The sequence below is a fragment of the Peromyscus californicus genome, unplaced genomic scaffold, assembly GCF_007827085.1.
Source record: "Peromyscus californicus insignis strain IS unplaced genomic scaffold, ASM782708v3 Scaffold_3__1_contigs__length_106647218, whole genome shotgun sequence".
In the NCBI taxonomy this organism is placed as follows: domain Eukaryota; kingdom Metazoa; phylum Chordata; class Mammalia; order Rodentia; family Cricetidae; genus Peromyscus; species Peromyscus californicus.
The window spans coordinates 33,077,143-33,104,011 of NW_026294551.1; the positions used below are offsets into that span (position 1 = coordinate 33,077,143).

Consider the following 26,869-nt stretch of genomic DNA (forward strand, 5'->3'; position numbering starts at 1 on the left):
AGACTCTGACTTGAGTCAAGGCCTTGATTCCATGACAGAGGACTCTACTGATTGCTAAGTGTTTCCTGGTCATCACAGGACACGATCAGTTCCAAGTGTCCCAACTGAAAATGGAGAGGCCGGCGTAGGGATGTGCTAAGAATCTTCCAGCCTCGTCCCTTGCCCCTTCATCTGTCATGGCACCTGTCCTCTTGACTTTAGAACACTATGCTCTGCTTTGAGAAGGCTCCTGGTGCCAGCCAGAAGATAAAAATTGACTCTGGACTAAGACTTTGAACTACACCTATTTTAGGCATTAACATTTTCGTTATTAAGAAAGTGGGGAGCAGGAAAGAGAGAGAGAAGAAAGAGGAAGAGGAAGGCTGCCTAAAATTCAGATAGGTTGCTTCTTCGTGTGCACCTTGACTATCACTCTCAATCATTTCACCTGTGCGTTTGCACGCTTACCTTGGGGCTGCTTTTCATACCTGCTCACAGCCCTGTGATATGATGGGCATGTGTATGTATGTTTGCACATAGATTAGAAGTTAGACCCAGACAACCTGCTCTTGTTGCTTTCTTATCTTCATCTGAGCAACTGCCCCCTCTTCACCCCCCACCCCACCCCACTCCCAATTATGAATGATCTAATCCTAGGGCATTCACCATTTTATTCTTAATTTATTTGAGAATCATGTACAACGTATTTGAAGTAGGCAAAGACACAGAAGTCATCTCTGGCTTTGAATTGCCAGTCAAAGTGAGTAGCCCAAAGGGAGAGGGGTTTCCTATACCTCTATAGGAACTAACCTACTAATGTCCCAGTCTCAGAGTATAATGGCATGCTTGAGACCCAGTTAGTGCCAAATTTGTTGCACACCCTGTTCGTTACGACCAAATCCGCTCTATCACAGAACATAGATGGCCTTGGGGATGGTGTTAGGCCAAGCAACCTGGGCAGACTCGTCTTGGAGAGATTTAGGTGAATACTGCCACCTATTGACAGGTGAAATATATGCTTCTGGTTCCCTATCTGCCCTTACCCTGTGCTAATACTCAGCAGAGCCAATTGCATTACTCAGCTGGCCAAAGGATAGTAACAGCCCTGAATTCACAGCTCTTAGTACATCTGGGATGAAAAATGAGTCAGCTTACTCACAGAATGCATCTGGGATAGGAGGCAAAAGAGTGAGGTAGAAATGCCGGGAGCTTTGCCGTAGGAGATCTGGGTTTGGGTCTGAGCTCGGCCCTTAAGTGCACATTAGCAAGCTGGTTAATCTCTCTGAGCCTTGGTTTCCCCATCAAGGAGTGGCTAATCCTATTTTGCAAAGTGTGAGACTCAGGCGGGCACTGTTTCTGGGTGGCACACAGAATGCATTAAGAGTGACAGCAACAAGGACTTCTTATGTTTTGCAGCTGTAAATGGCAACTATGACAAACCTCATCACTTATTGGGGCTCCAGTGAACTCCTCCATGGGGGTCAGTTCTCCTTGGGTAATGCTCCTTGTCTACCAGACTATCTTTGACATCCAAAATTAAGACAGTGTGAACATAAATATTGGAATTTTAAGTGTGCCAATTGAGAAAATGAGGATAAATGGGCTTCATTACCAAACGTCTCTCGACTACCCTGGAGGATATATGGGGTTGAGTCGATAAAGAGTTATGATAAAAACTTAGGAGCTGTGTATAAATGGGGCTTTGTGACCTGCTGGATAAGGTTGTACTGAGAGCCAGACCTAGGAGGCTCGCATTCCTGCCTAGGCATGGTGTGGGGATCCTGGGCTCCTGCAGACAATAGGGGATTCATAGCTGGAGAATTCTAAGGACGGCTGAAAGGGCAGCAGGCAGAACAAGAAGACTTTTCAGGAGTTCAGGGACTCTGATTATCACGTCGTCGTCGGAGCTGCAGCGAGCCAGGAGGCTGCCGGAGAGGCTCACAGAGCCGTTCTTGGAAAGCTGTCAGTGAAGGGTTTGTAACCTCCCTAAGAGAATCGCGCTTCTCAAAATCCCCAGTCTGGAAAACCTCCCATGACCAGTCCAGATCAACACTGTGTGGTGGCTGCATGGAAGAAGGACGTGGACCACCTCTGCCTGAAGAATCTTTCTGAGTGCCATGTGTCTAGGCTCCTAAGACCCTGGGACAAATTCCACAAGTGGGTTCCCCAGCACATTAGGAAGCCATTACTTTTATTCTGAAAGGTTATCTGGGGCTTAAAACAAAGTCATCAAGAAATGGCATGCCCATAAACAGTCTGCACATTTTGAAAGGTTCTGCCTGGGACTGAATAGCCAGTGCCCTTCCCAAACACTTTCTTTCTCCTTTGGGGCTTAGCAGTGCATGAGTGTGTGTGTGTGTGTGTGTGTGTGTGTGTGTGTGTGTGTGTGTGTGTGTGTGTGTGTGTGTGTGTGGTGGAGGAGGGGGGAGTGCGGCATTCATTACTGACAACTTCACACATAATAAGCATGTTCCAATCCACCCTGGGGTGTTCATTTTCTTTTCTTTTCTTTTTTTTATGTCCCCTTTTTAGGTGTTTTTGATAAAAGGCACATTTTATTTGGGAGGAAAAAGCACAGCTCATTATTAAACAGCAGCACCCTAGGGCCCTAGGGAAGGTCAAGAGATTACAGAACGGAAGTGGGCCGGGCAGCCTCTCTGCTGACCACAGGGAAGGACCTGCCACTTTCTTCCCATAATGTAATTTTGGGATTCTGATGAAAAAAGGTGAACAAGGAAAAAAAGGGTGAAAAATTATTCAAATGGTCATCAAAGAGTGATTAATTTAAATTTATGTCTTACAAACAAACCACATGTTACTAACCCCAGGGCAGACAGACCTTAGCAGCGATGATATATATATATAGGCAGGGTTTTTCATAGGAATGGACACCACAGGCTTGTGATAAGGGCAGGCTTGGGTCGAACTTCTCAAGCATTCCACACTTCTGGATGTTACGGTGCCAAGCAGGTGACAGAAGAGGAAAGAGTCTTTCAGGTGACCAGGTCCAAGTCACTCATTCATTAAGGCAAGAGAGAAAACTAGGACTCAGTGACAAGAATTCGCTTGTCAGGGTCACCCAGCCCCTGAGGAACAGTTATGGGGCCCAAGCACAGACTCCCATTCCCAAAACCCAGTTCTTTCCCCGGGGGGGGGGGGGGGGGCAAACAGTTGGGGAGTGGGGCAAGCTGTGGCAATGGATGAGGGAGTTCTGTTTCCAGGACAACCGTTATCCCTACAAAGGAGAAAAAGCATCAGCAAAGGGCCCAGTGTGCTGTTCCAGGTGGCTCACCGCCTTTATCAGTTCTTTATCAGGCCTCAGTTCTTTATCAGACTCTAACTGCTTTGCCAAGGGACCTAAATGTGTTGCTCTGGCTCTTTGCCCCTGCTCTTTCTCTACCTTAAAACATGTGCACAGACTGAATCATGAATGCTATGTGTGTGTCCTGCAATAATCAACATTGCCATCATCTGCTAATACATAGGTTAAACCTTATATACTATTCTCTTTTCATTATGGAAAAATCACTCTTACATATGAACAGGGTTCATTGTGGTGTTTCCATGTATACATATAGCATGCAGTGATCGATCCACAGATTCAAGGCAAATCTCATCAAATCTCAATGACATTCTCATAGAACTAGAAGGAAAAATAATCCCAAAATTGATACAGAAGCACAAGAAGCCCCCAAAGGGGGTGGGGAAGCTGGAGGGCATCACAATTTCCAATCTCAGAGCATACTACAGAGCCATAGTAACCAAAACAGTATGGTAGTGGGCATAAGAACAGACACATAAGCCAACTGAATCTGAATGCATATCCCAGAAATGAGCCCACGTAGATTAAAACTTTGAAAACCACCTTTAGCTTCTTTCTGTCAACAAATCCATTTCTACCTCCAAAGTGCATCCCGCTCCTGTGGTGATATATTGTGTACTCTAATAAAGCTTGCCTTGAGGATCAGAGGACAGAGCCAGCCACTAGATTAGACATAAAGGCCAGACAGTGGTGGTACACACCCTTAATCCTATCACTCAGGAGGCAGAAATCCGTCTGGATCTCTATGAGTTTGAGGTCACACTGGAAACAGAGCCAGGCAGTGGTGACACACACCTTTACTCCCAGTACTGGGAAGCCTTTAATCCCAGGAAGTGATGGCTGAGCAGAGAAAGGTATATAAGGTGTAAAGAAACAGGAACTCACTCTCTTGAGACTGAGGATTTTGTAGAGGTAAGAACTACTGGCTGGCTTGCTCTGTTCTCTGATCCTTCAGCTTTCACCCCAATATCTGGCTCTGGGTTTTTTTTATTATTATTATTAATAAGACCTTTTAAGATTCGTGTTATGTGCTCCCATCTCTTAACTTACTTGGTTCTGAGCATCAGCATCTCCCTACTTCTGGGTTCCTACTACTCTCCTTGATTATCTTCCATGTCTAGATCAGAGAGCTCTTGCTCAGCAACACTGGCATTCTGTAGGTATCTTTGTCACCGCCAACAGGAAGTCCAGACTCAACACAGCATCGAACCTTCCTCAGGCTCCTCAGGCCTGCTTTGTCAGAGACGTTCTAATAAGCTCATCTGAGACTATTGACTTCAGACCAGACCCAGGGATGAACAACTCATCCCTACCACCGTCCAAGGGCTCTATGCCTTGACTCTGTGCCTTGGACCCCTCCCCTTGCTTCTTGCCAACCTGCAGGAGTCTTAATTCCTCCACATCCAATTGCAGTGCAACCTCCTCTATCTCCTCCCTACACGTTCCAGAAGGACGTGACCAACTGTTCTCTATGCAGACCGCGCAGATCCTGTGAACGGTACTTATTCATCCCCACCTGTACTACTGACAGCTGTGTCTTTGTCACTAAACACGTCTCTTCTGTCTCTGGAAAGATACTCCTTCATGCCCTTCCAACCACACAGCTTCGTAAAACGCTTCTCTTTCTTAGAGTTCACTGAGCAGTTATTATCTGCAAGGCATTAGGCCAAGAACTGCGAGGGCGGGAGGAGAGAAAAAAAAAACAAAATGCAATCCCTCTCTTCAAAGGACTTTTTAATAGAATCAGTGAGGCATGATGACAACCTAAGCAAGGAAGATGGCTGTGGGGGTGGAACTGGGTGGAGGGACGTTCTGAAAGTGGAAGGAACATTCTCGGTGTTCCCAGTGAGGGCACTGGTGTTAGGACATGGAGGGAGGGAGAAGGAAAAGAGAAGAAATCTGCTTTGAAATCCCCAGTCTGGGCTGGAGTCATCAACAAACTCCCCCATCAGTCTGGGCCATCTAAGCCGTCCATCCCCCACAAGCCAGAGTCGTCATCTTCCTGCAAGACTGATGGTGAAACTCCCCATTTGAGTGCCTGCTGTTCAGTGAATCAAGCATCCGCTAATTGTAGGCTTATGCTAGGAGTTATGGAGAATACCAGTTTGTAGACATGACACAAACCCCAGGAAACATCTGGAGAACAAAAAAGCAAGAACATGCTGTGAAAGTGCTAGGGAGCGGGAGACAGATGAGGGTGTGATCAGTATGGGCTGAGAGTAATCGAAAAGAATTAGTCAGAAGAGGCGAGTCTTCAGTGCAGGCGCTCGGTGAAAAAAAAAACTTAGACAGGACGTACCAAGAGAACTTCAATATCTTCAAATCCTGAGGCTTCTTCACATTATCCTCCCAGGTTTTTTAGTTATCCATTCATTCACCCAACAAGTCTGTAATAAGCACTTCGACAAAACACTGTGTGTTTACTGAATGCCTTCCATGTGTCAGGAACTCTTCTAGACACTGGGATACGGCATTGAACAAGAGACCTTAAGTCACCCAAGCTCCACAGTGTAATGGAGATGAGTGAAACTGAGTAAGTACAGCACAAGGTGATAGGAGCATTTTGGGTGCTACCTCTCAGATCTCAGAGCAAGGATTTACAAGCCCAAGGCCCAGGAGAACATCACCAGGAGATGAAATCTAAGCCGGAACTCCAAGGCTATAGAGGAGTTAACCAATAAAAGGGGGCTGACCCTCCAGCCAGCACATCGGGGTGCAAAGGCCTGATGTTAAGAGAACATCGGCATATCCAAGGGACCAACACATACTCAAGATGACTGTGATGCTGAGTGCAAGGAGAGAGGGAGAGAGGGAGGGAGGAAGTAGGCTAGGAAGCTAAGCAAGCCCAGAAAAGGGATCATTTTCCCAAGGTGTGCCCAGGATCTTACACCTGTGGGTAACATGCAAGTGTGTAACACATGTATCTCACTTACTAAGGACATGATACATAGCTGTTGAAGACTAGATTAGTGAGACTAGAGGAGTCCTGAAGTTCCTTTGCTGAGGACTTGGACCTTTTGATCCCACATGGAATGTAGATGAAGTATCCTTTACTCCAAATGCTTGGGACTAAATGTGTTGCAGATTTTGGCTTTTAAACCAGTCCTGTCCATAGAATGAGGCCTCTTAGGATTTTGAGCCATATCTATATACGAAATCATTTGTTTCTCGTACACCTTACCCATGTGATCTAAAGATATTTTTATACAACATTTTAAATAATTTCTTCATGAAGCATAGTTTCATGGTACGGACTTCTCTACTTGTTGGTGTTGTGTCTATCTACAAAAAGTTGCAGGTAGCCGGGCGGTGGTGGCGCACGCCTTTAATCCCAGCACTCGGGAGGCAGAGCCAGGCGGATCTCTGTGAGTTCGAGGCCAGCCTGGACTACCAAGTGAGTCCCAGGAAAGGCGCAAAGCTACACAGAGAAACCCTGTCTTGAAAAACCAAAAAAAAAAAAAAAAAGTTGCAGGTATTTTGGAGCCTTTAGACTTTGGGTTTTTAGATGAGGGATGTTCAAAATGCTTTTGCCCCCAGATGCTTTATTACTGACAAGAGACATTATCCCCTCAGGGTGGCACCAAGATGGAACCTGTGCCCCCCGCTCTGCCCCACTCCAACTCCCGGAAGTCTCTGATCTTGATAGACTTACTCAGAGTCACATGACTTGCCCTAACAGGTGGAATGAAAGTATCTCTGCATTAAAGTCAGGGTCAAAGGTTCTCAGGTGTTATGGCAAACCTTTTTACCTGGGAGTCACTGGGCTTAAGCTGTGAAAGAACAGCCTGGATGTCTTTTAATCCCAGATGGAAAATAAACTGCTGTCTGATCCACATGGGCAGGGCTATTCCCAAATTAAATTATTCATGACAGTATTCCATAGATAGGTACAGCCTAGGAGAGAAAGGGAGGATATGACCTGCAGGATGCCTCAGCCTCCCAGCTGAGGTGCCTGCCCTCAAGCCTGAAGATCTAAATTCAATCCTCAGGACTCCCATGCTGGAACAAGAGAATCAGCTCCCGCAAGTTGTCTTCTGACCTCTGCATGCACTGGAGCGCGCGCGCGCGCGCACACACACACACACACACACACACACACACACACACACTCCTCCACCCCTAGCTCATCAACTAATTTTTTTTTTTTTTTTTTTTGGTTTTTCGAGACAGGGTTTCTCTGTGTAGCTTTGCGCCTTTCCTGGATCTCGCTCTATAGACCAGGCTAGCCTCGAACTCACAGAGATCCGCCTGGCTCTGTCTCCCGAGTGCTGGGATTAAAGGCGTGTGCCGCTGCCGCTGCTGCTGCTGCTGCTGCTGCTGCTGCTGCCGCCGCCGCCGCCGCCGCCGCCGCCGCCGCCGCCACCGGGCGTAACTAATTTTTTTAATAAGACAAATGTTCTAGAGAGAGAGTGAGCTCTAAACTCTCTAATAAGAATAGAAAAGTGAGTTCACTTATTTTTTCTTTTTGTTTTTTTGAGGCATAGTTTCCTTGTGTAGCCCTGGCTGTCCTGGAACTCGTTCTGTAGACCAAGCTGGTCTTGAACTCAGAGACCCACCTGCCTCTGCCTCCCGAGTGCCTGGATTAAAGGCATGTGCCATCTGGCTCGGGGGTTACAGCATTGGCTGCTCTTCTAGAAGACTAGGTTCAAGTCCCAGTACCCACATAACAGCTCACAACTGTGTGTAACTCCAGTTCCAGGGGATCTGACACCCTCACACACATGCAGACAAAGCACCAAGGCACATAAAATAATCATAAATAAATCATTATTTAATTAAAAAAATAGAAAAGTAAGACAACTGTGGAAAGCCAAACTGAGCTCTTCCTTTGGACAGCCACGTTGTCTGGTTTTCTGTGTCACTTTTTTTTTTTCCAGACAGCATCTTGTGTGTCCCAGGATGACTTCTAACTCCGTACATAAACTTGAACTTCTGATCCTCTTGTCTTCGACTCCCAAGTGCTAGGATTACAGGCATGTACCACCATGCCCAGCTGATGGGGTGTTGGGGAGGGAACTGCCTGTTAGACAAGCCTTCCACCGACCGAGACACATCCCCAGCTCCTTCTGAGTCACTTTCTTACCTCAAATGCCAGCTCCAGAGCAGCCACCTGCCACTTGTCAGAGTGAGCTGGCAGGCGCCAGGATGTCTCCAGAAAGGGGGAGAAATTTCATGAACACAAGGTGCTTTGCTCATTATCTTAGGACATGACCAGCCCCCCCAAATTAACACTTTACCCCCCTGCTTATGACCAAGAGATGATCTCCTGATTCACTACAGACTCGCATTCAAAATGTAGAGGTTAGTTTGTCTCTAGGGATAAATGACAAAGCAGACGTGGTGTCTAATCAAAGAGTCCGAAATTATATCTGAAGTCATTACAGCAGCTAAGCATTCGCTTGGCAGAGAGTATCTGAACAGAGCTTTGCAAAGATCCTTAAGGCTGTTGCTAGGTAGGGGTGTGTGTGTGTGTGTGTGTGTGTGTGTGTGTGTGTGTGTGTGTGTGTGTGTGTGTGTGTGTGTGTGTGTTTTATATATATATATATGCTCTTCAGTGACAAATCCTCCCTGACATAGCCAACATGTGCAACGGTCACTGGGCTATTGTTTCAGAGGGAGACGTAAGAGAAGCCTTCTTGTATGGCTTTCGAGGAAATCCATTTCATGTGTTGCATTAGTCATGTGAAGCACAGCACCAGTGAGGGAGCCAGATACACCCATATGTGGCTGGCACACAAACAGCATTGGGATATTCTTCATGAGGCTAAGCCTTATGGGGTCCGAAGCCCCGTGTTTGCTGACTACTTTTTCACTCCTACTCAAAACCCATGCGTAGGCTGAGCAGCCCCAGTACTTGTAAGGGCCCCCATCACTCCTACTAGAAGTCTGGAGGAGGGAGGGGATGTGGCTGCCACCTGTGTGCTTCTGGATTCAGGCAGCTGTGGGAGCATGTCACTGAAAGGGCTCTCAGGCCACAGGTGATAATTCTCCTGCTCCATTAATGTGGTACAGAATTAAATGGCTGCCTCACTGTCCCTTTGTGGACCCTTGAGTGACAGTTGGTTCTGATTTAGTATTGTGTGCCATTCTGAATGTTCCTGGCAGATACAATCGGCTAAACACACACTAAAGTCATGGCACCCTTTTACTACACACACACACACACACACACACACACACACACACACACACACACACACGCTTGAGAAATCCAGCCTTCCCCCGCTGCAGTCCTGTGAATATACCTAGATTCTAAGCCAAGCTGTTTCCCTCTACCCTCCTCTCCCCATGCATCATTCACGCTTTTATTTTGCATTAGAAGCTTAGTGATCATGGACTTCGGCTCTTGCCTGGAGTGATCCTGTTCGCATTTTATTCTTTGCACAGAATAGGAAGGAGGTTCGCTTGCTTTGCGCAGAAGCTGAGCTACAGGAGAAAGCAGAGCCAATGTGATTTATTGAATGAAAGCACTGGACACTTACCAGCAACTTGTTCCTCGGCTGCCTCGAACAGCTTCAGCTGGTAAGTCAAATTTATTGTTGTCTTTCTCCATGTATAAATGTGGGGCTTTCTCAGTCGTGGATGATTTTTTTAAATATGTGTGTGTGTTAGTGTGGTTTAAATGATATATATTATTTAAATATGTTTTATATGTATATATTTTTTAAATATCTGAATCTTCCAAAGTTCGCTGCAGGCGGTCCATGAGGAATACGACTAGGCATGCACACAGTGCTCTGCTGTAGTGCATGCACAGCCATGTGGAGCAGCCAGGATGAGGGTGGGGGAGGCTCATTTCTGACAATTGGGCATTTTCTTTGCAGCAAGCTTAGTCATGTGAAGTGCTTGCATAACTGATTACCATTAGCTATTAAAAAAATAAATGACTGCTTTGTGGTAGAAATCATTTTTCACTCGGGTTCCTGAATACCTTAGAAAATACCTGTTGGATCAGGTAAAGGTGGGCCCCATCATGCTGATGACCCAAACTCAGGCAGGCTGCTGCCTTTGATCTAGTGTGCAGGCTAGGCATGCGGAGTGTGAGATCAGAGATCTGTCCATCATGGGCCAGCCTGTCTGTCAATCACGTGAAGACTGTGATAGTGAAGATCCTTGCCAGAGTAACAGAGTGGATACTCATTTGAGGTCTTGTTTGACCCTCTGTCTTCTTATCTCACTGATATCTGTTGGCAGGGAGGATTTGAGGTGCAGCATTGTAAGTGTCTTCTTGCCTATGTCGGATATTGGTATGTCTGTGGCCACAAGTGGGACCACTGACATTCAAAGACGAGTCTGTTACCCTGCTGGCTTCTGAAAATCCCGAAATTCACTTGCCTTCCCCACTTCCTAAGTAAGATGTAAACTGACCTCTGCAGAGGGGGAAAGGGAATGGAGAAAGCTATTCCTTAGCTGGTCTCCTTAGTCTTGTTTGCCCGGCTACCCCGAGGCTTTATGGCAGCCTCAATTCATCTCCGGTGAGTTCGGAGTCCATATAAATGTCATAGAGAGTTTAATGTCTTTGGTGCACTCCCTCTGCTGTAGATCACTGGCCACTTAGCTGAAGCTGTGGCCTCGGGTGCTGACAAAGATGGATGATGTTAGAACAGTGAGCAGCAGGTTTCTTCAAATAAAAACCAAAGTTGGGAAATCTGAGAGATGGGTGAGGTTCCTCCTAATTGAAAGGATCCCCAAGCCACTCCATCACAGAGAAAAGTCATTCTCCCATGTGACTGTTGCTGTTTCACAAATGACATCATCAGAGATGGAAGACAACAGAATGGCCTCTTGGTTAGACAACTGGTAAGATGGCCGGAGAGTAGAGTGTGATTACTAGATCAAACATGTTGGACAATTCCCTTGGGGTCCCTGGATATCCATCTCTCTATCTCCCCGATTCCTGGCTGTTTCGAAGTAGACATGCTAAACTTGGTTAACATAGCTATGGGACATTGCTTTCAGCTCCGTCCACAGTGCCCTTGTCCCTACACTCCAACCATCAGAGACCCATAGAGCATGAACGGGAAGACTAAGGGTTCTGTGCCCTTTTCCTCCTCTGAGGGATACAGAAAATCTGATAGAAGCATGACTGCATTTGGTGTAAGAGAGAACAGAGCCAAAAAGTTACATTTGAAGAAACTCAAATTCAAATAAATACAATTTATCTTCAAAATTTTTTTTCAATTAGTTGTAACTGATTTCCTGTACACATGATTCCAAAATCTAAAGTCTTAAGTGTTTTAAAAGAAATATGCAGGTGTTGTATCGGGGGAAGGCAGGTGTGGATAAAACCATGTATAGAACTTACAGCAACTTACAGTTGTTTGGTTATTCAACATTAGCAGTTATAAATATACCATAATATGAGGAGTTCTAGAGGTCTATTTTGCCCCCCAACAAACTATCTCTAGTATTAAGATATGTGAAGTTATTTCCCTGGAGATCTGGTATTTCTGGGTATTTCTGTCTTTTAGAAAATACATTCTCAGAAGGAATAACTCATTAGCCATTGATCCCTTCCCATGTATTGTTTTAACCTCAAGGGCACCCAAATGATGGATGATTGTGGTATTGATTATTCTGCTTTCTATTTACCTCACTCCAACCTCCATGAGCTGCCTTTATAGTTACCTCACTCTTGATCAGAAAAGCAGGTAATATTTCAATCATGCTCTTACCTTCTTTCTATGGAATGCCTGACGATACCATCTAGATCAGTGGTTCTCAGCTTTCCTAATGCTGCGACCCTTTAATACGGTTCCTCATGTTGTGGTGACCCCAACCATGAAATTATTTCGTTGCTACTCCATAACTGTACTTTTGTTACTGTTATGAATTGTAATGTCAATATTTGATATGCAGGATATCTAATATACGACCCCCAAATGGGTCATGACCCACAGGTTGAGGACTGCTGATCTAGATTCTTTACGAAGCTTTGAGAGTGTAGAACACGGGGAAGAACAGAATCCTGTCCTCTCTGTGAAGCTCATATTTTGGCATAGGTGGAAAATTAATGTTTAATAGGGACACACTTGGTGTTTGTGAGAACATTCTAAAGGCAAATGGTAGAGGTGGCTGCACACCACTGCAAATGCACTTCATGTTGCAGAAATGCTTTAAATATTTTGCCACAATAAAAGAATCATCAAGAAATAACCCATTGTGTTTTCTCTTAGATTTCTTTCGTGTGCATGTGTGTGTATGTGTACGTGTGTGCGCGCACGCACGTGTGTGCATATTTATTCCTTATTATTTTTTATGTCTTTGTGTGTGGCCCTCTAAATTTAATTAGGGTTGCCTGGATGTGCATGGGTAAGAGTTGTTATATTTATTTGAGCAACAGCAACTTACCTGTGTCTACACCACTGAGGAATATGACTCCACTTCCCTAAACAACCATTAACCATTATGATTCCCCGGGGAAGGATAGGACATAGTAACCTCTCCCTTCTGTGTGATGGAATGTTGATGGACCATCTTGGGTGGGTAACCACCACTACTGTGAGTTCATAAGTTCAACAGCATGTCATGTAGAGAAGACAGCTCTTCATATCACTCCTTCCCATCCTCTGGATCTGCCAGTCTACTCCTCATCCATGATGTATCCTGAGCCTTAGAGAAAGTGAATGTCCTGTTTAGGGCTGAGAACTCCACAGCTACTCATTCTCAACACTTTCATCAGTTAGGAGTCTCTATATTAATCACCCACCCACATCAAGCTGAAGCTTTTCTGACCAAGTCTGAGAGCTACACTAGTCTATGTGGATACGCAAATATTTAGAAGGCAGTTTGACACCATGTCCACATAACAAAATAACATCAGTCGGGTCCCTGCTATGGTTTGGGACCTCCACGGCTATGGGCTTGTGAACAGACTTTCAGCACCAGGCATGCTTTCTTCCTGGGTAGCGGCTTTAAAGATCCAACCAGAAAGCACTGGTGACCCCTACAGTAAGTAGCTCTGGGCCTTTTGCAAGAGATTCATATTTGGTTGTCTCTTCCTAACATTCCTAACATTCCCACACTCCTTCCTTTTCAAATCATTCTCTGGCTACTACCACATTCTCTAAAGATGCAAATTTTAACTTTTGAAGAATGTGTGTGTTTACTTTTAATTGGCGTGTACTAATTATACAAGTGTATTGAGTACAGTGTGAAATCCCGGTGTGCATATGGTATGAATGATCAGATGGCTAAGATAATTGATGCATCCATCGCCTATGGGCTTCTGGTGTTCCCTGCTGTACACAGCTTAACGTATTTGTCCCTTGTCATGTGTGCAAGCCCCTGGATGTTTCAGCCCTGCTACCTCTCCAGGCCTCTTTCCTAAGGTCCATGTACAGTATAGTGGATGAAATGCACCACTGCCCATGTCAGAGCCCAGAGGCTTTCCAATCCCCGCTTGCAGCATGTTCTGCCAGCCCATTTCTACATCATTTCCTGTCTCTACATCCTAACCTGGGCTCATGTACCTGGAGTGTCGTTTCTGTTCTTGATAATTATTTCTCATTCATCATTCAAAATCATTTTCATGAGTCACCTTCTCTGACCCATTTTTCGCTGGCCCTCTCTTTTCCCATGGTCACGTCCTGTCACTCACTTGAGCTACTCACCTCTCTGTGGTACTTCTCTGTCTCTGGCCTTTTAAGGGAAATGTTTAGAGGTTAAGAGCTCAGATGCAGATCCACATTGCTTGCATTTTAATCCTAGATCTGCCCTTTAACAGAGCCTCAATTTATTGCTACTAAAATGAGGATAATAGTTCTGCCTTCAAATGACTGTTAAGAGACTCAAGAAGTTTGTATGTGTGAACGTACTGCAATGGACTAAATGCTATGTCCCTTCAAAATTAAGACAATGAGGTCCTAACCATCCAGTTAACAGTTGTCTTAGTTAGGGTTTTCTATTGCTGTGAAGAGACACTATGACCACGGCAACTCTTTAAAAGGAAAACATTTAATTGGTTCTCACTTACAGTTTCAGTTTCAGAGGTTTTAGTCCATTATCATTTCGAGACACAGTGGTGTACAGGCAGACATGGTGCAGGAGAAGGAGCGGACAGTTCTACATCCACAGATAGCAGGAGTCTGTGTTCCACATTGGGTGTAGCTTGAGCATAGGTGACCTCAAAGCCCATCCTCACAGTGACACACATCCTCCAATAAGGCTATACCTACTCCAATAAAACCACACCTCCTAATAGTGCCACTCCTTATGGAGGCCATTTTCTTTCAAACTACCAAAGAAATAAGACCAGGAAGACAGAGCTCTCCTAGCTGGAATTAGTGTTTTTCTAAGAGACCCAAGAGAGCTGGCTAGACCCTGTCACAGAAGGCTGTGTCTATGAACTGGGGAACAGGGACATTGAATCTGCAGGCATCTTGAGATCTTGGCTCCCCCAGCCTCTAGAACTATGGAAAATAAGTTCCTGTTGTTTATAAGTTACCCAGTCGGTTCATTTGTTATAGCAGCATGGATGGACTGAGACAAGCTTGATTCTAAATACTGTCCAACTTTCTGGAACTCCTGTTGAGTATATGCTACCATTCTCACACCACAGTATTTCATAGCTGTGTGTTTGTCTCACTGCCTTTCCTTCTAGCCCATGAGCACCTTGGGAACAGCTAAAGTAACTACTTGCACTTGTGTAGGACTTCCCCTTTGTTTGCATTGAAAGTCTTAGAATCTAGGCTTCTGCAATCCCAGGTAAGCTGACATTTCATAACCATGAAAGATCATATCTGCTTTCTCGTGAGTTCCCAGGATCATATGCAGGATACCTAGGTTACCATCTAGATCATCTGTACATATATTTTGAGCTACAGAGTCACCATTAATTATTATTTGATCTTCTTCCCCATAAACATATGCTTTAAAACTAAAAGTCAGGGCCGACAAGATGGGTCAGTGGCTAAGGGTACCTGCCACCAATCATGACAATCTGAATTATGCCCTCAGGTCCCACGTAGTGGAAGGAAAGAACCATCTCCCAAAGATTGTCTCCTGACTTCCACATGTATGCTATGGAATGTGCATGTGTGCACTGAAAATGCATGTGCATGTACATGTGTACATGTGCGTGCGTGTGCGCATGCGCATGCACAACACACACACACACACACACACACACACACACACACACACAAATAAGTGTAATTTTAAAAATGTTTGTAAAAAATTTAAAAAGCAGTGTTCCTCCTGAGTCACCACTGACATTTCAAATATATATATATATATGTATATTTCATTTCAAAGGGCACAGAGACCAGAAAGGCAGCTTCCACTGCTATATGTCAATACTGTAATAGAGTGGGCCACCCCTTAGCAATCAAAGACACACCTGTCATGTTAAGAGCGGGTGGAGAATGGATGGGGTCAAACTTTCTCTTTGGTCTGGTGACAGGCAGGTTGAAGTGGGAAGGTCCCCAGTTCACATCACAGCCTAAAGAACGATATTTCCTGAGTCGAATATGTTCCCTTCACTGAGCGTGTCTGCCCACCCAGCTGTCAGGAGTGACTAGAGCTCTAATTTGAAACTACATGTCACACAAACTGGCTCAGACCACTTCCAAAGGACAATAACACTGAAAACTTTCCACAACCAAGCTCTGGTGAAACACGGATTCATAACTAGGACAAGAAATCTTGACTTTGGAATCAAGATCGAGCATAGAGAAGCTGCCAGGCAGTTGGACTAAGTCACCTTAGCAATAATAATAGCAGAACTGTTAGAAGCACAGTTCTTGGAGGCAGAGCTCACATCTTAGTGCTCTATTTTCTGGTTGTAAGGTCCTGGATACATTACCTAACCTCTCTGGGGCTCAGTTTCCTTGTTTCTAAAGTGACAATAAATAACCATTTCTTCGTCTTTTGACTAAGCTCACGTATGCAATGATGAAGATTGAATGATGGTACTTGTATCTGTCCAGGTTTGTTGATACATTTTATTCCAGTCCGAGAAACGACAGCTTGGTTACAATTGCCCCATTGTATATTGGGAGATAAAAGTTCATGTCATCAAAGCCCAAGGCAAAAGGGAAACATCAACAATGAAGAAAAACAAAGTGAGTTGAGATTGTGTTTAACATACTCAGCACTTCATGAGAAAACTCAGTTGGGGACTCAGAAGATTGCCCAGAGGTGAAGAGCACAGACTCTTCTAGAGGACTGTGGTTCAATTCCTAGCACCCACAGGGTAGCTCATACTAGCTATAATTTCAGTTCCAGGATTTCTGATGCCCCCTCTTCTGGCCTCTGTGGGCATCAGGCACGTACATGGTACATACATGCAAACAAAACGCCCACATTGCAACACAGGAGCCTCTCATGTTTTTTCCCACCTTGCTCCTGTCCCTAGGCATGAACATGATCTGCTAGACTCAGTAATATGTCAGAGCTTTTCAAAGCCCTTTATTTCCAAACCGTCTCATTCCCAAAGTTCAGAGCAATTTAAAAGACTTGTTTAAAAATGCTGATGTCTGCTAAACAACCACCACAAAAACAAATGCTCTAGAGGAAGAGGCTCATTGCTCTTGGGGGGCTGCAAGTCAAACAAAAAAATGACAAGCATTCTGAGAGGCTCTCCTAGGGAACAACCAGAAAGATCAAATAATGATACTTCTAAGGGGGTGGAAATGAAATGGTGAGGGACCACCAACCTTACGGTCCCTCTATAGTGGCTGGCGGTCTACATGTTTTTTTGTTTTAATGAGTGCTGATTTTCAAGGCTACCAGAAACTGGGAAAGATGAGAATGGGGCAAAAGAAATTAGAACGAAGCTTGATACTTGTACTGAATTCAGCTCTCCACCTTAAATACGCAATCCTTTTTTGTCTAATTTTTCAACTTTTTTTGATTTACCTTTATTCTACCTTCCCTTCTAAGAGCTGAAAGTTCTACATTCTGTTTCTATTTTAGCATAAGTTACTATAAAAATCCAAAGTGAAGTAGCTATACTTGCGTTTTTCTATCAAAATAAAACAAAGCACATAAAACTAATTGTTTTTTGTACATAGCCATAAGACCATGTTGAAAGCCTATAAGAAAGATGAATGCTGATGCTATATCCTGGTGTCTAGTTTTGCATAAAGACTTGGGATAACTTAATAGTTGCTGCTATTTATTGCCAGGCTACCATGCACCAAAAGACATAGCAATGATCATTTCTTCATCAATTTCATCTTCATAACTCTTTACCCAATATTATGTCGTCTATTCACATGTGGTAAATAAGACCAGAGAAGTCAAAGCAGGCCCCCAAAGCCACATATGCTGCAGATACCAATATCAGGAGTCAAGCATGAGTCTTTCAAGTTCCAAAGCTTGCCCCTTTCCAGAAGAGTGAAAAACCAAGAGCATCGTTAGTTGGTAGAGACATTTCTATTTCTAAGGATAGACAACAGAAATTTTTCTTTCTCATTCTCTCTTATCGGAGAACATTTTAAATATAGAGGAAAAAAGGAAAACATAAAGACAGATGGAAGCTAGAAGAGTGGAAATGTGCTGATGAATAGCCTGGAAGAAAGGGGCAGCTGAGGAGTAAGAGGAGGAAGTCAGAAAGGCAGAGAAAGTCAACCCCCAGTGACAGAAGGGGACAGATGGGAGATGCTCAAGGACAAAGGGGGCCATGTGGGTAGGGTGTCATCAGTGGATGGAATTCGATCAAACAACAGGAATTTATGTACAGGACTCCTGGGCATTGTGGGAGATACAAAAAGAATGTAGAGTTATTTTGGGAAGGATAATGACGTAGGCAAGACAGATGGCTTGAACTAGAGTGTCAATCCTGAAGGACAAGTCTAGAGACAGAAGGCAGAAATAAAGAGGTAGAGCAATCCCCACATGGTAGCCTGGAACCTGGACCTTTGTGGAAAGAAATATTAACAAAAACCCTGTAGTTGCTATTGAGTCAAAGATAAAAAATCTGTAGATTGGAGAGAAAGAGGACAAATCACCAAACCATTCTACTTCTGCTTTGAAGACAATTAAAAGGCCTTTAAAGATATATAAAAATGCACACACACAAGCAGCGCCATGTATCACCTGTCCAATGTAAGAGTGTCTGCCAAGTTAAGACTGACTAAGGACTGATGGCCATGACTAAGACTAAATTGGGTTCAGCAATCTCTTTGTCTTGGAAGAAGTTGCAAGCTAGTTTGAAAAGGTGCCCAAGGACATTCAAAAGTCATTACGGTGGTATTCCATTTGTTGGAGAGAATATAAATCAAGGGTAGCTGGTACCAGCATTACAAGCAGAAGATGTCATTCAAAATGTGACAGGAAATTGGAGGAAGGCATCAGTCCTTTTTCAGAGAATTCAGGGCCCCGTGCCCCAGAGGCTTCAGGGAAGAGAACATACTTTGCACCACAATGTATAGACCAGCAATTCTATTTTTGCATTTACCCATCTAATGCACACCATACACCAGGCAAGCACAGACTTTCTAGCCTCCGTATTTTTATAGTAATACCCAAATTAATGGTGGGTGGATTTAGAAATGACATACCTGACCTCCCAGAAACAAACTTCAAGTGTGACACGAGGGGGGCACCCACTAGAGATTTTAGGAGCAATAGTCAAGTACAACTTGAAGACTGCTAGGCAGGAATAGATGACTTCTGCCCAGGGTATCCAGGGAAAGTAGGGTCAGTCCTATAGATAAAAAGTCCCTGAGCACACTGGGGTAGTTAACCAAGTGGACAAAATTAGCTTCCCAAGTTGATTGTTGTTCTCAGAAGAAGGTGGGTATGAAAAAAAGAATGGCACTTGTTTTGTTGCTTTTTTTTTTTTTTTTTTTTTTGAGACAGGGTTTCTCTGTGTAACAGCCCTGGCTATCCTGGAACTCGCTCTGTAGACCAAGCTGGCCTTGAACTTAGAGATCCACCTGCCTCTGCCTCTAGCATGCTGAAGGCATGCACCACCACTGCCTGGATGAGCCACACTTTCTTATCCATCCAATAGAGGTCAACATCTATGAAGAGGGAGTTTAAAAATAGTCTCAATTATGTATAACCAAGATTACACATTCCTCCTAGATACAGCACTGAGACTCTTTCCTAACTGAGTGAGATACCAAGGGTTTTAAGTGTTCATGTATAAATGGATATTTCATAGAGTAAATGGGGTTGACATTTCATTCCTACCACCGATCAGCTCTGGAACCATAGAAAAGCTGCTTCCTTTCCCTGGGTTTCCATTTTCTTCTCTACAGCAGGAAGAAGCTGGGATTGGTGATCTCCGCGGCCCTTCCCAGCTGGAATATCACATTTGGATCTGAGATTTCCAGATGGTTCCTGGAGGTGACAGAGTTCTTTGTGGTGTGTAATTGCGTTGTGTGTAATCATCATGCATGCTGCTTTCCTCTTCCTAGGAACTGCCGCTCGAAAATGACTCAACAAATGCAGAATTTACATCTTTCTCAGTCAAAAAAGCCCAGCGCTCCATCGTCTCCCAATGCTGCTAAGCGCCTGTACAGGAACCTCTCGGAGAAGCTGAAGGGCAGTCACTCGTCCTTTGATGAGTCCTATTTTAAAACCAGAACGGATCGGCTGAGTCTCAGAAAGACCTCCGTGGTAACAGAACTCTTTCTTCTCCCATGTCAGTTCCATTGTTCAACAATTTAATGAATGTTTCATTTTTACACATAAAGTCCATTCAGACAGGAACTATACATATATATCATGTTACATTAAGTGTGGATGAATGGAAGGCTTTTCCCCTCTCTTTTTCTTAATTTCTTTCCTTAGTTTTTTTTTTTTTTCCACTACCAGGCCAAATAAACAAATCTCCAAAATAAGCAGCTTGAACAGATAGAAGTGTGGACATGGGAGTAGATTGCTTGACTAGGATACACAAAGTCCTGGGTTCAATCCTCAGGCCCCCAGAAACACATACATACACACACACACACACACACACACACACACACACACACACACACTCACTCAGTTTGGCAAATATCAAATGTTTCAGATTACATGGACTTCCTAGGAGTACCAGTGCTCATTTAAATAATAGTATTAAAATCATTTAGAGGTTTCTGATAAACATATATATATATATATATATATATATATGTGTGTGTGTTTGTGTATGTACATATACATATTTCACATGCGTTTCAGAGGCATTCAAAATACAATCCAAGAATAGAATTCTATTTATTATAGAAAGAGGACAGGAAAGGCCAGCAAAAGAAAATAGATGGAAAAAACAAATATCTATACCAAAACTTTAGGCAAATATACTCCATGAAATGTAGTATTACATTCACCTTTGAGTCCCCAGGCAGTCAAAGCAGGAAATACAATCGGGTGTGATCTCCCATTAGTTGATATCTAAAAGTGTATCAGTCCATCAGGAAAAATGAACATCTTCCTGTTGCTAAATTGTGCAGCCTGTATAGCTGTCATGGCCATTAGTCCCTAGCCAGCAGCATACAGAGCATATTACAGATGTTCTCAGTAGTGTTCGGCACTAGCTGTAGGTCAAAGCAGCAGGCATGCATTCACATGATCGATGGGAGTATTTGTGCAGGAAGGTAAGGGCTCCATGTGGTATTAAAGCAGAAGTAAGTCCCGGCCTTCACAGATAGAAGCAAACAAGTTAGAGTTTGGAGGAGGAAATCACTTAAAAGGGATAGTAAATATGGCAGGCAAGAAACAAGAGACACCAATAACCATAAACAAAGGCACACTGGAGACAGAGCAATGTTTTGATTTTTGAATTCATTTGTCTCCTAATATGGTTTCCTATTTCACACTCATCTCTGGGAGGGCTTAGCTGGGGTTAGGTCGTGACCTAAGCACCAGAAGCCCTTCCGTTTGGCAGACTGTAGAAAAGCAACTTCTCTATTCAGTACAGTGTCTTGCAGCAGGAGAACAGCACACCAAAATAGCCTTCTCCTCTGGGTCCCTATTGTCAAAACAAGCATTTGCATAATCGCTTCATATTCTCCCCAGGTTCCTATGCTGTGGTATGCGCTCAGCCGAAGTGGACTGGCAAGGCTTGGATAGGGAAAATCAATTTTTGATGAGACTAAAAATAAAATCGTCCTGCCTAAACATTTGGTCACTGAAGAGCTTCCACATATTAATCAGATCCCAGCACTAGGTCAAGGCCAACGGCATCCCAACAGCTCTGAAAGCAAAGTAATTCTTAGAGAAATAACACATAAATGTAGAAGGAGGATGTGCCTCCATCTTCCCTGGTGAGCTACCAAAAAAATAGTATTTGTGAGAAACCCAGAGATCTTTTTTGTTTAATGTTAGTCTTTTACAAAAACTTTTTCAAAAGAGTCATATTGTCCATGCCATTTTTTTTTCTATAGATGATTTATATTTTATAAATATTCAACTTCTGGCTCTCTTAAACAATTATCCACTCAGCACTGTAGCTCTCCTGGGAAAACCACTTCCAACTCTGTACCAACCTGCTTTTCTTCTTCTTCTCCAGAATTTCCAGGGTAATGAAGCCATGTTTGAGGCTGTTGAGCAGCAGGACCTAGATGCTGTACAGCTCCTCCTCTACCAGTACACACCAGAAGAACTAGATCTGAACACACCAAACAGCGAGGGACTGACGCCCTTGGACATTGCCATCATGACCAACAATGTGCCCATTGCTCGGATTCTTCTGCGGACAGGGGCCCGAGAAAGTCCACACTGTAAGTAAACCTAAACATAAAGGCCCATATCATCCATCAGACCTTTGCTCTATGTCACCAAAATAACCGCTCAGGAATGGTTGACGAAGCACAGACCTTGAAATCCTTTATGTGTTTCCAAAGACTTTTGTGTAAAGATCAATTAGTGTTTATCAGTTTAAGCACTTAATTGTTCTCTAAGGAAAACATAATCAATGTTATTGAAGGGAAGCCTCTCCAAATGGCTTTCCTAAAAATTTAATCAAAGCTTTCAGGTATATGGCATCTTTGAATGACGATACAGAATTAGAAAGTGTTTGTAGGAGGAAATGGATGAGCAGTTGTGTCTCTGCATGCACCGTCAGTGCAGGAGCTTTACTCAGACACTCACAAACACTGAGTAAAGACTGTCCCAAGTCTAGAAATGCAGTGACAAACTAGATAAATGCCTGGATCTTGGTAGAGCGCTTGCATCCTAGTGGAAGAGATTCCAATAAGCAAATGAATTGATAAACTACAACATAAATTCAAATATCGGTAAATGCTGTGCAAAAGAACACAAATGAGTAGCAAGAGGTTCATAAGGGAAGGTGTTGGTTTTAAATTCAGAGCTTTTACTCTGTGAAGAAAGGTCACAAGGCACGATAAAACCTAGTATCAGAGCTTTATTAGGAGGGGGAGGGAGGAGGAAGACAGAAGAGAGGGTGTCCAGGCCTGATGAAAAGACTTATGAGGAAAAAAGGAAAGGGGAGAGGAGGAGACAGGAGAAGAAGAGGGGAGGAGTCTGTGACCGGCTTTTTAAGGATTCCCCTGCACATGCGGGCTTACAGTGCTATACCAGGAATGTGCAGACTGCATGACCACGCTGCACGCATTGTGCAATCATGCAGCGCACGGATTACGTAGAACAGAAGATCTCTTGCTTGGCTACTGAACTGCGCATGTGCAGTCATATAGCTGGATAAGTGGCCAGAATCCTAACAGAAGGGTCCATTTTAAATAGGGTTAGGCAAGAGAACCTTAGCTGATGTGGCACAGTATGACTAAGTCGCAGATGATATAAAGTAATTAACCATCAGATGTGGGATCCATTCTGGGAAGAATCAATGGCAAGTAGAAGTCTTGAGATAGTCAGAAAGGAAGCTAAAGTACTGGATAGAGCAAATAAAAGTGTGGATGAAGTCACCAGGACCAGATAGTAGAGCCTGGTAGCCATGCTACGATGTGTTCCTCTAAAGACTGAATGTGATGGGGAAGCAGCAGCATGATCTGTGAGTGCCGGGGTCTGTTTTACTTTGCAGGGCCACTATGATGCTCTGTGAAAGGTGAACAAAGGAGAGGCAGGTGTAGAGGTGGGACAATCAGTCAGGGGCTACTTTATTGAATGGTCCATGGGACAGGCGCCAGTTTCTGGGACTAGCATGGCAGTAATGTTGACCAGAGACAAATATCAGACAAATGATAGACAGATAATGTAGACAGAGAGATGGATGGTAGATGACAGTAGATAGGTAAAGATAGACAGATACATAAACAGACAGGATAGATGAGTGACAGATGATAGATGGTTGAAGAGTCATAGAGAGATAGGTGATAGAGATGATAAGTTATTGACAGAATGAAAGATAACAGAGAGACAGAGACAGAATCCACACATCACAAAATTCACTCATTAAAAACGATGTAATGTTGTTTAGTAATGCAAAACCAAGGAGCCGTCACCATAATCATTTAAGAACTTCTTTATCACCCTATAGAAATCCCACACTCTTGACTCCTTACTCTTTGACCTCCTCCCCATCCCCAGCCCTAGGAGACATCAATAGTCATTTTGTGTTGTTGTTGCTGTTTTCACCAAGTTGCCCCTTCCAGACTTTTCATACAACGGAGTTATACGCAATATGATTAGCTAGGTGCTATTCTGAGTACTTTGCACACATTGACACCTTCAGTCCTCACAGCATCATGAGGTCAGAGCTCACATTCTCCTTGGTGCAAACTCTCTGATCCAACAACCACAGTGGCTCAGTGCCGCTAGACACTAGTTCTAGAAACCTCACCAGACTGCTGCTTCACCGACACTGCTTCACTTATTGCCAAGTGGTGGACCCCAGAAGACTGGAAGACCAGAGGAAGCTCGAGCATGATTAGAGGTCACATCTCAGCTCCCAGATTTCCTAAACCACCACCCCCTACCTCAAAGACTAGGTCCAGAGACAGACACCTGTATCAGAACACTATTGCAAAAAAAACCCTAAGCTTACCAAGCCCATGTCGAAGAGCTTGAGGAGTAGTGGGGGGATGGAGGGTCTTCAGAAGAGCTGGCTGATCAGAGGGCCGCTCCTTCTTAGCGAAATTTGAATATTCAGATGGAAAGTTTAAAAAAAAAGGAAGATTAAGCTGAGAGAGATCTCTGCTACCTTCTGATTCATGTGCAATAATGCCTGTCCTCCAGATTCAGAAAGAGGGGGGTGGAGAGAGAATTAGAGGGTTTGGACACAGTGTGCAGACTAAGCCCCATTCTGTAAGAACAAGGAGACTATTCATGTAGATATTACCACTCCTTGTACCCTGAGTGGATGAAACATTAGTCCTCCTCACCTGAGACTCTGCAGAAGTATGCATTTTTTTCCCTGTGAACTGTAAGACTCCCAATGTGCCCAAGCCCTTCCATTTATAATTAAGTTTCCATAGAAGTGCTCATGTACTGAGCTGGGCATGTGGTTCAGTTAGCAGAGTACCTATGTAGCATGCACAAAGCCATGGCTTCAATCCTCAGCACCCACCATAGAAACTGAGCATGGGAGTGTATGCCTTTAATCCCAGCACTTGGAAGGTGGAACACAGGGATCAGAGTTCAAGGCCATCCTTGGTTAGAAAGCAAGTTCAAGATAACCTGAGCCATAAGAGTCAGAACTCAAGTACCAACTATCTGGAAAGTCAAAACCAAATATGCTAAAGATTCTGGATTTTCCTTGCTCCCACTGAGATGATGACCATATTGTTATCACAAAGTTACAAAAAGAGGAACAGTAAGTTAAAATGATTAGGTCTCAGGCTCTGGGGAAAAGGACATTTAAGTTACAGTGGCCATCCAAGGCCCAACCATATGCAAAATGACAAATATTGGTTGAGTGTCCATGAGGTCCCTGCACACATTACTTTTGAGTCTTAACACTAATGCATGTTGTTAACTCAGTTTTCAAGGTGACTTATTTATGATTATGAAAAGGTAAGTGATTGTCTTATTTAGGTTTTCTACTACTGTGATAAAAATCCATGACCAAAAGCAACTTGGGGAAGAAAGAGTCTAGTTCAATTTACAGTTCCACTTCATAGTCCATTATTGGGGCAGAAACTCAAGGCAGAAACCTGGAGGCAGGAACTGAAGCAGAAGCCATGGAGGAGTGCTGCTTACTGGCTTGCTCCTTGTGGCTTACTCAGCCTGCTTTCTTAGAGCAGCCAGGACCGCCAGTCCAGTGATGGTACTGCCCACAGTAAGCTGGGTCCTCCCAAATCAATCATCAATCAAGAAAATGCCCCACAAGCTGGCCCACAGGCCAATCTGGTGGGAACCTTTCTCAACTGAGATTCCTTCTTCCCAAATGACTCTAACCTGTGTCAAGTTGACACTAAACTCGTCAGCTCACTGGCCTAAGGTCACATAGTTAGCAGACAGATGTCAGTGACACAAGCCCAAGCTCATTGGATGCTAATCCTGGGATCCTTCTATACAAACTTATTGTCCTTCTGAATAACCAACATGGAGGGCTGTGGCCAGTGGGCTCCCGTATCTTTCCTTTCGAGCTATTTGCTGAAATCCTGTGGTGCATTTATTTGTTCTCTTCTGAGCACTAGGGAGCCATTTGTGTTGGATAAGGCAGGATAGAAGAACACAGTGTTTGCAGGAATTTTAAATTTACTTTCTAAATCAAGTACAAAAGAAATAGGATTGCTTCTGTCCAGGAGTATGAGGTTTCCCAGGAGAAAAGCTGCAGCCTGCCGTCTGTAACCAGAGGCAAACACCTGCTACAAACTGCTCCCAAGCTGGAAAGGCATGACTTAAGAGAAGAAAAATCCCAACAAAGTCTTCAATTCTTAGGATGCTTTGCATATACAAAAATGCTCTTGCTGGCTGAAGAGACGGCTCATTCAGTAAAATGTATGGAGGCCTGAATTTGATTCCAGGAACCCACAAAACGAGGCCAGGAGCAATTCTGCAGCCTTGTAGCCTCAGCGCCAGGAGCAATTCTGCAGCCTTGTAGCCTCAGCGCCAGGAGAAGGCATAGACAGGCAGATCCCTGGGGTTCCCGGCAACCAACCTAGACTATTTGATGAACTGCAGTCCAATGAGACACGATTTCTCAAAAACTAAGGTGGAAACCACCCATAGAATGAAACCCAAAGTTGACCTCTGCCCCTCCCCAGCACACACAGGCACACAACTACTTCTACCCATCATGCATCCTCACAAACACAAACAGAATACCTAGTCCTACACATGGACTAACATATACTAAAATACTGCTTTTCTCGATATCACCTCACTTGATTCTCACAACTGACTTGTAAGGTAGGAGGTATTTTTCTCATTTTTCCATAAAGAAACTAGAAATAAGAAAGTCAAACCATTCACCTAGCATTACCAAGCTAACGGGGTAGAGCTAGGATCTGAACCCAGACCTAACTTTCTAAGTCTGTCACTATTACACAGTAGATGTTCAACTCTTTCCTTCCCTTGCTCTACATCTGCTTTTCTAGTAACTACCCACTATTTCAAAGCAGGGTATAAGGTCTCCAATAGAGTTAATTTCCTTCCTTCTCTTCCCCAGAGTAGTTTTCTTCTCAAAATTAGCCCCATCCTCCTTTAACTTTGCCAACCAAGGATCCCAACACGATTCAGAAGAAAGTTTTGTATGATCTA

The 26,869-nt window shown here is 43.9% G+C and overlaps 1 protein-coding gene across 1 annotated transcript in view; it reads left to right on the forward strand.

Annotated features, from left to right (window-relative positions):
* Positions 1-26,869, forward strand: part of Ankfn1 (ankyrin repeat and fibronectin type III domain containing 1) — a 393,623-nt gene that overhangs the window by 222,969 nt on the left and 143,785 nt on the right. Inside the window, exons 3-5 of the mRNA XM_052757767.1 lie at positions 9,689-9,823; positions 19,672-19,873; positions 21,756-21,966. Coding sequence (XP_052613727.1) covers positions 19,688-19,873; positions 21,756-21,966 — 397 coding nt within the window. The 5' untranslated portion in view covers positions 9,689-9,823; positions 19,672-19,687. The remainder of the gene's footprint in view (positions 1-9,688; positions 9,824-19,671; positions 19,874-21,755; positions 21,967-26,869) is intronic.